This window comes from Boeremia exigua (genome assembly GCF_020726555.1).
Source record: "Boeremia exigua strain MPI-SDFR-AT-0100 chromosome Unknown C7974scaffold_16, whole genome shotgun sequence".
NCBI lineage: Eukaryota > Fungi > Ascomycota > Dothideomycetes > Pleosporales > Didymellaceae > Boeremia > Boeremia exigua.
In genome coordinates, this window is record NW_025763533.1 from 521081 (window position 1) to 534869 (window position 13789).

The following is a 13789-nucleotide window of genomic DNA, read 5'->3' on the forward strand; positions in this document are numbered from 1 at the left end:
TCAACAAGACGTAGCTAGAGCAGATGGGGCATTTTCGCGCGGCACAGCCCAGGTGCGTAGTATGACGCCCTCGAGGACTTGCATGTCGGTTATGGTGTTCAACCCTATGCGGATTTTGCAGCGCAGGACGAAGTCGTAGAGTTGTTGGAAGGCGGTTCGTGCTGGCATTTTGGTTGGGTTTGTTCTGGGTAGAAGCGTTGGGTTTGGCGTGTTCTGGGTTTTGGAGCTGTAAATCAAAGCGTGTGAGAGTGGTTTGTCGTGTTGATGTGGATTGGAGAGTGCTTCATTTGTCTTAAGGTGATGGTGAGCTCTGTGAACGAGTAGGTTGCTATGTATTCAGTCATGGGACTTTAGTGAGTAGGTATACATATATGGGCTTCGAAAAGCAGTACCGTGGCACCATGGCTACCAGGGTCAAGCAGTGCGGGCAGACTGCGCAGGGTTCAAGAGAGTGTGGACGCAGGCCGTCATCGACTCAGCATTCCATGGTTCTCGCATCCTGAGTTGCAGAACCACTACATATTGGTAGTTATGCATGTTGGGCTAGGGCCAAACGCTCGATACTTGACGGGACGTTGTAGGGTACATGTTGCCGGTCACGAGGCCGCTGCGGGTTGCGTCACACCACCAGCGTTCGGTCTCCACTTACCCCGACTTGCTTCAGGCGCTATACCCTCAGCAGCAACAAAGACGGTGATCCCCGCGACATCTACCCCAGAACCTACCCCAGTCTTGGCCTAGCCAGGGCTTGGGTTGCAACTGCCGCGGTAGCATTCAACCTGTAGCAGCAGCGGCAGCACGACGACAGGGATGGAAAACGGTTGGCATGCGCATGGTGCGAGTGAGATCGTCACCGAACGTCTTGGAACACGGCAGTACTTGAAGTGGAGGACCCGCACATTTATGCAGATTCCTATCGTCTACCAGAACGTGAATTGGCAATATGGGGTTCTTCAAGAAACCAACCCTGCGCACTCGCGATGACCAGCGCACAAGTGCTTCGGAGCTTACTCTGCGAGCCTCGATCTTGCCGCTTTGTTTAGTCACCATCCTTTTCTTCCTCTGGGTAAGTGTATATCCTGGTTTTGAACAACTGCCTCTAACAATTCTGTAGGGATTTTCATACGGTCTCATTGATACCCTGAACAAGCACTTCCAAGTTGAACTCGGCATCACGCGCGCCCGCTCTTCCGGACTGCAGGCAGCTTACTTTGGAGCTTACCCGCTTGCTTCACTCGGCCACGCCAATTGGCTGCTCAGGCACTGGGGCTACAAGGCAGTTTTCATCTGGGGCCTATTCCTGTTTGGCACGGGCGCGCTTCTGACCTGGCCATGCCTTGTGTACCGTTCGTTCGGCGGCTTCTGTGCAGCCACCTTTGTGATTGGAAACGGGCTGGGCTCCCTTGAGACGGCGGCAAACCCATACCGTGAGTGGTCGACATGCAGGGTTCTTGCGGAAACAGTGTTGCTAACGGCGTCTTAGTGGCTGTGTGCGGGCCTCCCAAGTACTCGGAGCTTCGTATCAACCTTGCGCAGGCTTTCAACGGTATCGGGAGTGTGGTTGCGCCTGTGCTCGGTTCCTACGTCTTCTTTAGGGATGTGGGTGAAGGCTCTGAGGCGCTGAGGAATGTGCAGTGGGTGTATCTTGCGATCGCGTGCTTCGTGTACATTCTCGCAGTGGTGTTCTACTTTGCTACCGTAAGTTGGGTTACTCCGGTAGTCGAGCTTGGATCTAACTTGGTGAAAGATCCCCGAAATTACAGACGCCGATATGGCGTTCCAAGCAGAGGTTGCGAACGCAGGCACCGACGTCAAGCCTTTCAAGAAGCAATACCGTCTCTTCCACGCCACTTTCGCTCAGTTCTGCTACACTGGAGCGCAAGTGGGCATTGCGGGAGCCTTCATCAACTATGTTACTGAATCGCGAGTTGGTAGCTACGTCAATGGGGTGCCGCAGGCTACGAGTAACGCGGACGCTGCACGCTTCTTAGCTGGCGCTCAAGGCACCTTCACACTCGGTCGCTTTGTTGGTTCAGCAATCATGAAGTTTGTAAAGCCTCGTTGGACATTTCTCGTCTTCATGACTTGTTGCATGTAAGCAGACTGACGTACTGATGTCGATGGGTTCGCTGACAGCTGATAGTATCTTCCTGATTCCTGCCATAACCGAGCGCGGCAACACTGGAATGAGCATGCTGTTCATCGTCTTGTTCTTCGAATCCATCATCTTCCCTACCATCGTGGCTCTGGGTATGCGAGGACTCGGCAAGTATTCGAAGCGCGGTTCCGGCTTTATCGTAGCTGGTGTGTCAGGCGGAGCAGTGGTGCCCCCACTCCTGTTTGTGGCAGCGGACTCCCGAGGTTCAGTGGACATTGCAACTGGCTATTCGCCAACTGCATTCGCGATGGTTGTACCGTTGGTGTTTTTCATCGCTGCCTGGTCGTACCCGATCTGTGTCAATTTTGTGCCGGCTTACCGGAACATCGCGGACAGCTTTCATGAGACCAAGGTCGGCATTGAAGATGTTGGGGCCAGCGATCCGGAGAAGCAGAATGGGTATGGCTCAAAGGATAGATCTCCGCTGCAGACCGAGGCCGTGCATGACGACGAGAAGAGGGTCTAAGGAGATGACGACGCCGCGTGGCCCAGGAATACGAGATGGAGGAGTATTGTACCTAGACACATCTGGTACCTACTCTTGCAGTTAGATCTAAACCTTTCTTGTCGTAACAAATATATTGCTAAGCTGCAGCTGAATTACTCATTCATCCGCGTGCGCTTTGAGAAGCAGGCGTCCTACGGAGATATTCATCCTTCTTGCATGATTCGCTTTGCCAAACAGGTGGTGCCTGGGAGCAGTGTGATCACAGACATGAATCCGCGCGATAATACCCCTAAATAGTCCACAGCATTTGCTGTACTTCATACCAAGCCTTAATAGATTCTAAAAATCGCCTCCCCCACAATTCTGGTGGTCGTTCCTTCCGTACCGTGCCGCGATTGCCGTGCTGGGTGGTGACCAAAAAGGCGCGTTCCTGGGATCGTCGCTGAATCAACAACGCGACAGAGCCTGACGGCTGCCACTCACGAGGCATTGTCGGGACACACACCAAACGTAGTGCCCCATAATTGCTTGAGAGAAAGGCTCCTTTGGCGTCTGCGTATCCACGCGTATTCAGACGGCTGCCGAACGAGCCGCTAGCCCCCATAAGGCCGTGTTCCCCGCCCAGTGCGTCTGTCCCTAGCGCATGGGTTGAGGCGCAGGACGCAAGCCCCAGGCAGCTCACACCTCAGCGTGCAGCAGTGTCTACTTCCTCCACCCCAAGACGATGTACAGTGTCTCTCGCTACTTCTGCTGCGCCGTACCGCAGCCATAGAGTGCGCCCCCAAGCAATGCGGCGGTCATGGACAAGAAGGCGCTCTTCTTTCCGTGGTAGGTGCCTAGTGCGACATGGCTGTGAAGTGCTCTGACAATTGCTGACGGTGCTCCTCAGCGGCCTTATACTAGCAAGCAGCTACCTGTCTACTGCGACGCCCATAGAGTACTCCTTCGCCCTCGACAAGCCCCTACACACCACCTGCGTTGTGCTGCTACTTACCGGCCTGCTCGTTGTCGCAGTTGAAGCCTGGCCCGGCCGACCGCACCAGCCACAGCTGCCCGCGCGATATGTTGCAATACCTCTCAACGACGCCCACAGCAGACACCACCCCGAGCAACAATGGAACGAGGCAGGGCTTGTCGGTCGCAGGAAGTCGTCGAGTGTCAGGGCAGTCGGCGCACTCCTCGCTGTGCTGCTGTTCGCAATCTGCGGCCGCATTGGTGTCTTCTACCGTGTGACAAAAGACGTCGAGTGCAGCGGCCCTTCGGCTGTGGTGTGTATTAGATGTCTCCGTGAACATGTGACTTACTTACTTTGCGACAGACATTCCTCCCTGTCGTCCTCGCGCTCTACCACAGCATCCGGCGCCCTTCTCAACCCCAGTACCCCGCCTGGAGCGCTGACTCACGACCAAAGACGCTGCTCGAGCGGGTATTAACCTTCACCTATGGCGACGCCACACGCTATATCGTCCCTTCTATTCTGCTTTCCATAAGCAGCTTCCTCGTCCTGATCAAGACTAGCGCGCTGCGATCAACCTACATTTGCCCTGTCTCGAACTCGTCCGCGGCCCTCATACCTACCCTTCAGTTTGTGGGGTTTGTGCTGGACACCGTCATTGTTCAGTTGCTGTACCGTCTGGTCGATGATGGAATTTCCCCAGTCGACGACTGGTCTATCCGGCTTGAGGATGGTACATCGAACAATTTCTTGATTGGCTTGACCTTCATTGTATGTCACACGACTCCCGTGGTGTTGTAGTTGCTAACGCGCCCTCAGGCTTCATCGTTAGTTCTTGTTGTTACTGGCATTGTTGTATACCCTGCCATGCCGGAGCATCGCGAGTGGATGCTCTCGTTGCCATCCGAGTATCTTTTTGGTTTGTTGCGTTTGTCGTTGATGATACCCTTTATGACATTTTGTTTTCTCAAATCGGTAAGTCACGATCATCTCATCTGCCCACTTAGAGCGAACGCTGACCCAACAGGCACGGTTATACGGCGTTATGAGCGCGGTGCTCACTGTTGCATTTTCTTCTGCATACATCGGCGTTCTTCGAGCACTTGGGACCGGCGCGTCCCACGCATTTCCACCAAAGTCTACCGTCAGCCTTGTGCTTTGCTTGACTTTGCTTACCATTGCGCTTATATTGCATCTGGTCACAGATACCAACATTGAATCCCGCATACGCCTCACCGTGCCGGTCCGGCTGGGCAGGAACCAGTCGGCAACTTTGGTTCTCCTGCTTATAAGTTTCTCAGTTGGCGTTGTTGTCTACCGTCGACAAGAACCCATCCTTGAACACCCCATCAAAACTCTGATCGAGCAAGCAAGTATCCAGCACGAACAATGGGCGTCGCAAGCGCATCGTAGCCAGTCACTTGCTCAGGCCATTGTGAACTATCAGCAGCGCTACAAACGAGATCCACCGCCGAACTTCGACCAGTGGTACCAATTTGCCGTCGCACGGAACTCCATCGTAATCGATGATTACGATAGCATTGAAGAGGACCTCGCTCTGTACTCTTCGTACACCCCGGACGATCTGCGATTGCGTACAGCTACTGTGTTGGCTACGCATCGAGAAGTGGGTGGTATACGCATCCGTGGTGGGTCCGCGGAGGTACTCGGTGCTATACCTGAGCAACACCAATGGGTCCTTGATGGCGCCACCAGCATGATCAAGCACTTCACAGAGTTCCTTCCCGACATGGATCTTGCCTTCAACTTAGGCAGCGAGCCCCGTGTTGCAGTACCCTTCGATCGCCTACAAAACGCCCTGCGCAATCCGCAACGATACCCCAGTCCCGATCCGTCTCGCGCCCGACTTGACTTTAGTGTTGACCGTGCAGATAGATGGCCCAACGTCGACAACATACGAAACGATCCAAACTTTTTCGAAAATGCTCAGTTCAAGCCCTCTTTCCAGACGCATGGTTCCGTGGCTTGTTCTTCCGAATCTCGCGCGCGCAAAGAGCGTCATTGGAACACGAAGATATTCTGCCACACTTGTAGTACACCACACTCTATGGGCGCTTTCGTGTCAAATTGGAGCATGGCTGCGGATTTGTGCCACCAACCGGACATCGCAAACCTTCACGGCGTCTATCTCAGTCCGGCAAATCTTACAGCCACCCACGGCATTGTTCCAATCTTCAGCCAGAGTCGCGCCGCCGGATTCGTTGATATTCGGTACCCTTCACCGTGGAACTATCTAGGAAAGTCGAAGTACGATTTCGACGAAAAGTATCCTGATCCTCCTTTCCAACAGAAGGAGGATATCCTCTTCTGGCGCGGTCCTGCAGAAGAAGGTATAAGCACAGCTGGAACCTGGAAGGGCATGCTTCGCCAACGTCTCGTGCACTACTTAAACTTCAACACGACTGCCAGGTTGCCTATGTTCCTTCCTAAGGGCGACCACACCGACAAGCTCGAGTATATCATGAAGCGTAGGTCCGACGTCAAGAATATGCTGGAAACGAAGATCGACGCTCAATTCACCGAGCTCAAGCACTGTACTGGCCAAGATTGCATCGATCAGTCTCGCGAGTTCAAGGCTGTCGACGATATCGACATCAGACAACATTGGCGCTACAGGTATCTCTTCGACGCTGATGGCGCTGGCTTCTCGCGTCACTTTCTCCCTTTTCTGCAAACGAACTCTGTCGTTCTCAAATCTGGCATATTCCGTGAATGGTATGACGATCGCCTGGTTGCTTGGAAGCACTTTGTGCCAGTCGATCTGAGACTTCACGATCTCTTCTCTATTGTCGCCTACTTCGGCGGCTATGGCGTTGAAGAAAGGAGTAAGAGAATGATGGAAGGGAGGCCGAAGGAAGCTGAAGCCATCGCGCGCCAGGGCAAGGTCTGGACAGAAAAGGTCTTGAGGAAGGAGGACATGGAAGTCTACATGTTCCGGCTGCTGCTTGAGTGGGGACGCTTGACCGACGACAAGAGGACGGAGATCGGTTTCAGGATGAGTAGGTAGTGGTGAGACATAGATGAGTTACATCGTGCCGTTAGCGTAGCATTGCGTGGTCTACTTGGAAATGGCAACATTATCGTCTCTTTCTGCACACGGTCGGGCTACGGAGTATCAGTAGTGTTGCGATTCTCTGTAACAATCTTCGTAACGCAGCAACATACATGCCAATAAGTATATAATCGTTCTTCCTGCAGATCATCACTACCAGATCTATAATTCTTTCCTCGTCACATATCACTACATGTCCCTGTGGACTAGAAACAGAATAGGACTCTCTCTGCTTAGGCCGACTAGTGTCCTTAGATTTTGCACACACTTACATCCCTCTACTCAATCTTGTAGCCGCCACAGATGTCTCACCAAACCTTAGGCCCAGTTGCTCCCGACTATATAAGCACGTATATAACAAGTCGACGGAAGGTTCTATACAATATCCGGCAACCGGGTTTCTCACTAACTCAGTAAAGAGATTTAGAATGTCATCTCAGTTTGTTGCGGCATACACATGTCCTTCAAACTAGCTTGTCACATGAAACACACACCAGCACAACAGGTACTTAGAAAGATGCAGGCTAATTGCAGGAGCACAAAACGGCAGTGAACAAGGCCAGGGTCACTGGCGTCGGGACCACCCCATCGAAAAGGGATGCTTAATTGGGCGACACCACAATCAAGGCGCCCATCGACGTCATCACCACAGACCCCTACGCGGCCACGCCATAGCGGGAGCGGGACCGCGGGCCGACGAAACACACATCAACGCTCAGCAAGTGGCACAGAGACAGCTACGCACGCGATGAGACAGTGCCTGGTATGTCGAGACCTGCCTTGCGGCTCTATTCTCTACGCAGAGTACATTACAATACATGTCTATCATTGTGCCGGAGCACGGGGGTATCAATGAGAACCACATACGAAACCACATGAAAAGGAAAGGGAGGACATAGGAGACGTCTAGATGCTCGCTGGATGCCGGTCGTGATCATTGCTGGATGTGCGTCGTGAACATGTGGAGCTGGTCCTGCATCTGGGCCGTGTTGCGGAAGTGCTGGGGTTGCGGGTGGGCGAGTGTTTGCTGCGGCGGGGGCTGCTGGTGGTGCGAATGCGGGTGTTGGTAGTGCTGCTCGGCGTGGAGTTGCTGCTGCGTCTGGATCGAGGCTTGCAGGTTGCGCATGCTGAGCGCCGCTACGGGGTTCTGGATGGCGAACTCGACGTTCATTCCCCCGGGGCTTTGTTCGGCGTGGGATGTTGGGCGTGAGCTGTTTCGCGATGTGCTCAGGCGGTTGCCGATCTTGTGCAGTGGTTTGGAGATCACCTGCCCGAGGGATGGTCGGTCGTAGTATTGAGACTCCTCGAATTGAGGCGCAGCATCGAAGTAGCTCGGGTAGTACCACCCAAGTGGATTTGGGGGGGTCTTGTTCTGATCCAAGTATTCGCTTGTTTGCTGTTGCATTTGCTGCTCATTGTCCTGGGCTGGAGTATGGATTTGAGGTGCACTCATATCAAGGTGCATATCTGGTATATGCGGCTGTGCGACATCCAGATAATTGCCCGGGTCTATATCCATATAGCTGATACGACGCTCGCTCGTGTCGACTGTGGGAGAATTTGATTCGCCGAAGGGTGACGACCCGCAATGGTAGTTGGGTGTATGGGTCGTGACGCCGAGTAGAGCAGCGTTCAGGCTCGCCAGCCTAGTCCGAGACAGCTGTACGTTCGAGTGGCCAATTAAAATCTGCATTCGCTGCTCGCGTGACAACTTGTCAACATTTGGGACCGAGTCTCTGCTGGGCGTGACGAAGCCTGTTGGGACCTGCTGATGACCAAGATCCACGACAATATCAGACCGAAGACTCAAAGCTGTAATGAGAACCTCTTCTCGACTCGGCCTGAGATCACAGCACTGTAGTTTCTGTCGCAGGACTCTGGTGTTGTCCGGACACCAGCTAATTTGCGCACGATTTTCCTTCAGCCGTTCATCAAGGCAAGCGATGATCTCCTTCCAAGTCTCATGTAGCGCTTCTTGTCGGATCAGGTTGCGTATCACGTTCGAGTACTTCCACTGCTCGGATGCTGCGCCGTTCTTCATGTGTTTGGCAACGTGATCGCACCGTTCGTCCCAACCAATGCTCACTTCTTTGCATTTGTCAAAGCCACATCCAAAAACTCTTCTAGGCAAAAGAGTGATACCAATATCTGTCAGTGATGGCAGTGGCCGACCGGAGTGGTAGCGTTGATGATGCTTGATGAAATCCTTCTGACGATCAAAGATGCGGCTGCATCCGTTCACAACGCAAGCCCAATCTTCGCCAGTCTCGTGCATCCTTGCTTCGTGTTTCTTCCAGTCGGACTTCGCCTTGAAAGTCTTGAGAGTTTTCTGTTCGGCACAGTAGGTGCAGAACATGTATGATTCGCCTGGTTGGCTCTGACTCTTCTCATCTGAGAACAAGTTTGGCGAGGAAATGCTGACGTCGTCTGTGGGCGTGACACTGTGCTCAACGTGACTATCAAGTGGGCTGCTAATGTCCGAGGCAGGCGTCAGCATGGCAGAAACAGGCGTGGCGTCGAGACCGGCTGGATAGGAACGAGGCTCTGCTCTCCTCATCCTAAAGCGGGAAGAACCTGAAGAGGCAACAGAAGCAGCACTACTCCCGGTGGAGATTGAAAATGACGACGCGATCGATAGTCGAGACCGCCATGATGAGCCGGACGATGACGTAGAGCTCGTTGCTGTAGTGTTCGTTGACGCGAGCGAGGATATCGAGTTGCGACCTACTAAATCTTAGCTCCACAGAGAACGATCGAGATGTGTAGCCTACGAGATTCCATCGTCTGTGCGAACATCCTCTGGATCATCTGCGGGGGATGTCTTGCTAGCAAAGCCTCGATATGCCGCATCGACTCCTCCGGGATCTCGACCTGGTCTTCCATATTGTGAAAACCCCAAGTGACTAGCAGGAACCAGATCTACAAACGGCTCCTCTGAACATGCCGAAAACACCGTTATGCGACCGAACACAATCCGAGTCTTGAATGGAACCGTCTGGTAGTAAAGCGTTATGCATTCGTAGAAGAAGGAGAGGAAAGAAGGGTACCCAAGTAGTATCCGGTAATGTGAGGGGTTAGAAATGGACGAACGTCTCCCCGGACAGGCATCAACTAGTGCTGGCGCAACGAGGTTGTTATATCACATCACCAGATTGCAGCGGGGAGCGCGGGTGGGAATTGTTCTGGAAAAGCCATGGAAGAAGCTAAAACGGAGACCTGGCCGCAGAGGTGCTCGAGCCCCTGCGGTAGTATGACCTAATCCCTGCTGCGAACCCAAAGTTGGGGCAAGGCTGAGGTTGCGACAGTGCGCCAAGATGTAAAGCATGTAACGTGTTTGATGTGCACAGGGTGCTCAGAGGCCAGAAAAGTAACGAACGATAGATCGTGGGCACGTTGGATTAAATGACGCTGGTTGCAGTCGTCTCCGTGCGTTGCAAGAGGTTATTTCAGGCGTTCATGGCCAGGTCTCAGATGAACATCCTCAGGCCTGCCCGGCAGCCCGGTGCGAAGCGAACGATGGCACGGGCCCTGGATTAGAAGAGAGTCGCCTATCACGGGCGCACAGCGTATACTGATGGAGGCTTATGGCGCGCCAGGCCCTTGTAAGGGGTCATGCAGCCGGTTCCTGAGTGACGCGTTGAAGATTCAGCACATCGTAGCGTCTTCGCCGTTGCGGGTGATTTGAATGTCACTGCACCGACTTCGGACCACAGCTGGCCCACCTCGAGATACGCGACCGATGAGGTCGCTCAGAACGCTCTCCGTTACCCGAAGCGTACTGGTGTTCAGCTAGCAATTGATAGATAAGGTAACGGCGACGAATTTGCCTTCAACACGAGGGACCAGTCATTGTGGCGCGCTGACCGGCGCAGTTTCTATTGGACAGCGAGGCCGCGAGCTCAGCGCGAAAATCGCAAGGTTGCACAGCTGCCACTGAGCAATGTCGTATTGACAATTGCCCGCTTTGTTGCGCCATGGATCAACATGAGACGATGTGTAAGGAGTATTGCCCCGAGACAGGAAGGAGGATAAGACTGTGGTTTTCGCACATTAATCGAAATTGCTAGATACCGAGTTACAGGCTAGCGTGTTTCGCGTCATTGAGTATCGCCTGTCGTGTCTACCTCATCGCCAACGGTTTGACCAGGGTCAGGATGTGAGCGGGTACGTTGTTCTGTCCTCATACCCAGCTCGTCTGGCTGAAAAGGTAAAACGGCTCTGGGCAATAAGGCAAGGGAAGGAGCAAAAGGGGCCAACGGTGGTGATCGTCGTTGCCTATCGAGAAGATCACTAAAAGTGGCAAGGACTAGGGCGGCAGAGGGCGCGTGTCGTGAGCGTTGGGATGGTGAAGCAGATGCCTGCTGACGTTCTGTGCTAGCGTGTTGAAGATCTCTACGAAGGTGCGTGATCACCCTCGACCCCTCCCGCCACAGCTCTCCACGACACGACTTTGAAGGACCGTTTGGCAGAGCTTCGGCATTTGTTTGGATGAATCGTGCGTTGAAGGTGCTAGTGTCTATTGGTCTGGGTATCATGATAACTACGAAAGGATGACAGCTAAACTACGAAGAAGAGAAAACGAGTCAGGAAAGAAACGGAGACCGAGGCTCTTTCTCGTCATTCTCTGACTGAGTATGCAGTAAGCAAGATCTTGTCCATGCTAAACTTGCGGATCACGAAGCTGGCTATCAAGGCGCTTGCTGATATGGCGGTCATGAAGATGAAGACGGAGTTGAATCCATGCATGTAAGACTCGAGAATCGCCGTCTTCTCGGCACCTTCTGCCATGACTCGGAGCCTAAAGACATATTGCTCGGAGTCGTGAGCGATCTGTGTGGGAAGACCAAGCGCGAGCAGCTTGCTTGACATAGCATTCTGGAAGACAGTACCGGACAGCTACTGGATGTCAGTCTCAGTATCGGGGGAATCGGGGTTAACTTACTGCGACACCAATAGGCATACCGAGGCTGCGGAAGAACCCATACATGCTTGCAGCCATAGCACAGTCTTCGACCTTAGAGATGGCTTGAATGCCAACATTAACACTGGTCAGAACCATACCCGAGCCAATACCGAACATAGCGAGGGCCACAGCAATGACGACTAGCCTGGTGTGAAGGCCGAAGATGATAAACAAACCACAAGCAATCGTTGTGATGGCCCAGCCAAGCCAGATTGCCCACCTGAATCGCCCGAGCCTTGCAGTCAACACGGCCACAACAATAGAACCGGGGATAAGAAAGCAGACAGCTGGAAACAGGTCGATGCCCGCACTGGTCGGCGATGAGCCACGAACAGTCATGAAGAAAAAGGGAATGTAGTACAGAGCTGTGAAGAGCTGGAGTTTGTCAGCGTGAACTTATTGTCGTGTTGGATAGCACTTACGACGAGGCCATTGACTACAGCACAGTAGAATGCGGAGATAGCTGACCAGTTGTAGAAGATCGACATAGGCAGGAGGCTGTATGGCTTCCTGTACATCTGCCAACCGAGAAAAGCGCCTATGCCTGCAGTACCCACAATGATAGGCGCAAGCGTAGCGGCGGAGGTCCAGGGATGTTGGACACCGCCGAAAGAGAGACCGATGAGGAAGCTGGTGAAACTGCCGATGAAGAGGAGGGCGCCAAGCCAGTCAGTCTGCTTTAACTTTTGAAGGATTGTAAGCTGAGCAGTGGCGTTCATGCGAACGAACCAGCCGGCGACGATGAAACCAATACCGCAGAATGGGTAGTTGATATGGAAGCACCTGGTCATGTTAGTGGAGCTTATCTCTGGTGTCAAGTACAACTCACCAGCGCCACGAGGCATTCTCTACTAGAGAACCGCCCACTACCGGCCCAACTATGCTTCCAATGGACCATGAACCGAGGACCATGGCGAAGTATTTTGGCCGCTGTCTTAACGGTACGATGTCGCAGAAGATCACTTGAGTGATGGTGATGATGCCACCACCGCCAATGCCCTGAATGGAGCGTCCTGTAAGCAAGACAGTAAAATCATGGGCAACCGAGCAGAGAATGGTGCCGACAGTGAACTGGGTTTGTTAGCCATGTACACGTATGACGCACAGCATACATACGAAGGTCAAGGAGAGCAAGAGCATCTGCTGACGGCCGAAGTTGGAGGAGATCGAGGCAATGACTGGCTGAAAAATGGCAGAGGTCAAGAGACTGGGAGGTTGTCAGCTCATATTCATGTTCCACGGTGAACTACTTACTACGATGTACCTGCCCAAAACGCTTCCGCCGAAGTCCCATCCAGGGCTTGTGCGATTTCCTGTCCGACGTTAACAACCGGCGCCCAGCGATCCCGCGGAGTACGTACCGGTAGCACAGTAACGAGAACAGTGGCATCCAATGCAACCATCAACGAGATGAAGCTCAGACTGATCATCACCAGCAACTCATTCTTTGTAGGCTTCCAATCCAAAGGTGCTGCTGCCTCACCCTTGGCCTCGACGTCGTAACTCATGCTTGAGCCAGAAGATAGGTATGATGATGCTGGTCGCTTATCAGGAAGGTCTGTCGAGGCCCTCACAGGTAGAGGTAGAGGTTGAACAGGATGAGCAGCTAGAGCCTCCCTTTGAGAGGGCGTCGCGGGCCTTTCTAGAGAGTCGAAAGCAGCAGCATCGACTGTGAACACTGGTCAGATAAAAATGGACGTATTGAAGTTGCACATGCATACCGTTAGCCGATGAACCCGCCTCGGACAAAGAAGTACACGTTGAGATTCTCGTTGCACCCGTCTCTGTATCGCTCCATGTAGAGCCATTGCTAGTGTTCCCTGACGCCATGACGCGAAATGTGTGGGAGTATAATCGATTGACTAGTCAACACCCTGATGAAAGTCGAAGGCTTCTAATTCTACTGCGCAGTGAATTGCTCGACGCAGCTTGATATATATCAAACCATATGCCAGCTTCTGCGGTACAGAAATAGGTCCGTCGATCTTTGACGGGACCACATCACCTTTGCGTGCTGTTTGCATAGCAACTAACACTATCCGACCGACTCCAGTCCCACTGGCGCGTATCTGTGGCTTACACAAGATGAGCTGCAGACGGATTGCCCGAAGCACACATGGTGATTCTGGAAGCTACATCCATTCGCTTGCAAACATGCATAAATGCGCAGCACAAAGGAATGCTTCGACAGC

General features: G+C 53.0%; 4 protein-coding genes across 4 annotated transcripts; 2 read left to right on the forward strand and 2 right to left on the reverse strand.

Annotated features, from left to right (window-relative positions):
- The first annotated feature begins 864 nt into the window (after nt 1–864).
- On the forward strand, nt 865–2693 carry C7974DRAFT_88711 (major facilitator superfamily domain-containing protein). Its single transcript, XM_046147443.1, has 5 exons — nt 865–1066; nt 1115–1427; nt 1484–1698; nt 1748–2094; nt 2144–2693. The coding sequence occupies exons 1-5, from the start codon at nt 944–946 to the stop codon at nt 2622–2624; spliced, it is 1479 nt and encodes a 492-aa protein (XP_045991008.1). The 5' UTR covers nt 865–943; the 3' UTR covers nt 2625–2693.
- A 548-nt stretch (nt 2694–3241) lies between these two features.
- Nucleotides 3242–6839, forward strand: C7974DRAFT_406747 (uncharacterized protein). Its single transcript, XM_046143169.1, has 5 exons — nt 3242–3434; nt 3496–3874; nt 3925–4332; nt 4381–4536; nt 4589–6839. Exons 1-5 carry the CDS (start codon nt 3406–3408, stop codon nt 6587–6589), a joined length of 2973 nt encoding a protein of 990 aa, XP_045991009.1. The 5' UTR covers nt 3242–3405; the 3' UTR covers nt 6590–6839.
- Nucleotides 6840–7374: 535 nt separating this feature from the next.
- Nucleotides 7375–9818, reverse strand: C7974DRAFT_406750 (uncharacterized protein). The gene is made up of 2 exons (XM_046143170.1): nt 9406–9818; nt 7375–9358 (listed from the first exon to the last, which is right to left on the reverse strand). Exons 1-2 carry the CDS (start codon nt 9515–9517, stop codon nt 7569–7571), a joined length of 1902 nt encoding a protein of 633 aa, XP_045991010.1. The 5' UTR covers nt 9518–9818; the 3' UTR covers nt 7375–7568.
- A 967-nt stretch (nt 9819–10785) lies between these two features.
- Nucleotides 10786–13529, reverse strand: C7974DRAFT_88800 (major facilitator superfamily domain-containing protein). The gene is made up of 7 exons (XM_046147444.1): nt 13319–13529; nt 12852–13266; nt 12714–12804; nt 12427–12668; nt 12020–12380; nt 11577–11972; nt 10786–11530 (listed from the first exon to the last, which is right to left on the reverse strand). Exons 1-7 carry the CDS (start codon nt 13425–13427, stop codon nt 11252–11254), a joined length of 1893 nt encoding a protein of 630 aa, XP_045991011.1. The 5' UTR covers nt 13428–13529; the 3' UTR covers nt 10786–11251.
- Between the last annotated feature and the right edge of the window lie 260 nt (nt 13530–13789).

Bases quoted from the DNA above. Each gene is read 5' to 3' on its own strand.
- C7974DRAFT_88711 (XM_046147443.1), top strand. From the start codon at position 944: ATGGGGTTCTTCAAGAAACCAACCCTGCGCACTCGCGATGACCAGCGC. The intron at 1,699-1,747 runs GTAAGTTGGGTT...ACTTGGTGAAAG, and splicing joins TGGTGTTCTACTTTGCTACC to ATCCCCGAAATTACAGACGC. The intron at 2,095-2,143 runs GTAAGCAGACTG...GACAGCTGATAG, and splicing joins GTCTTCATGACTTGTTGCAT to TATCTTCCTGATTCCTGCCA.
- C7974DRAFT_406747 (XM_046143169.1), top strand. From the start codon at position 3,406: ATGGACAAGAAGGCGCTCTTCTTTCCGTG. The intron at 3,875-3,924 runs GTGTGTATTAGA...ACTTTGCGACAG, and splicing joins GCAGCGGCCCTTCGGCTGTG to ACATTCCTCCCTGTCGTCCT. The intron at 4,333-4,380 runs GTATGTCACACG...ACGCGCCCTCAG, and splicing joins TGATTGGCTTGACCTTCATT to GCTTCATCGTTAGTTCTTGT.
- C7974DRAFT_406750 (XM_046143170.1), bottom strand. From the start codon at position 9,517: ATGGAAGACCAGGTCGAGATCCCGGAGGAGTCGATGCGGCATATCGAG. The intron at 9,359-9,405 runs GTAGGCTACACA...AAGATTTAGTAG, and splicing joins CGCACAGACGATGGAATCTC to GTCGCAACTCGATATCCTCG.
- C7974DRAFT_88800 (XM_046147444.1), bottom strand. From the start codon at position 13,427: ATGGCGTCAGGGAACACTAGCAATGGCTCTACATGGAGCGATACAGAG. The intron at 12,669-12,713 runs GTATGTATGCTG...TAACAAACCCAG, and splicing joins TCTTGCTCTCCTTGACCTTC to TTCACTGTCGGCACCATTCT. The intron at 11,973-12,019 runs GTAAGTGCTATC...GACAAACTCCAG, and splicing joins CTGTAGTCAATGGCCTCGTC to CTCTTCACAGCTCTGTACTA.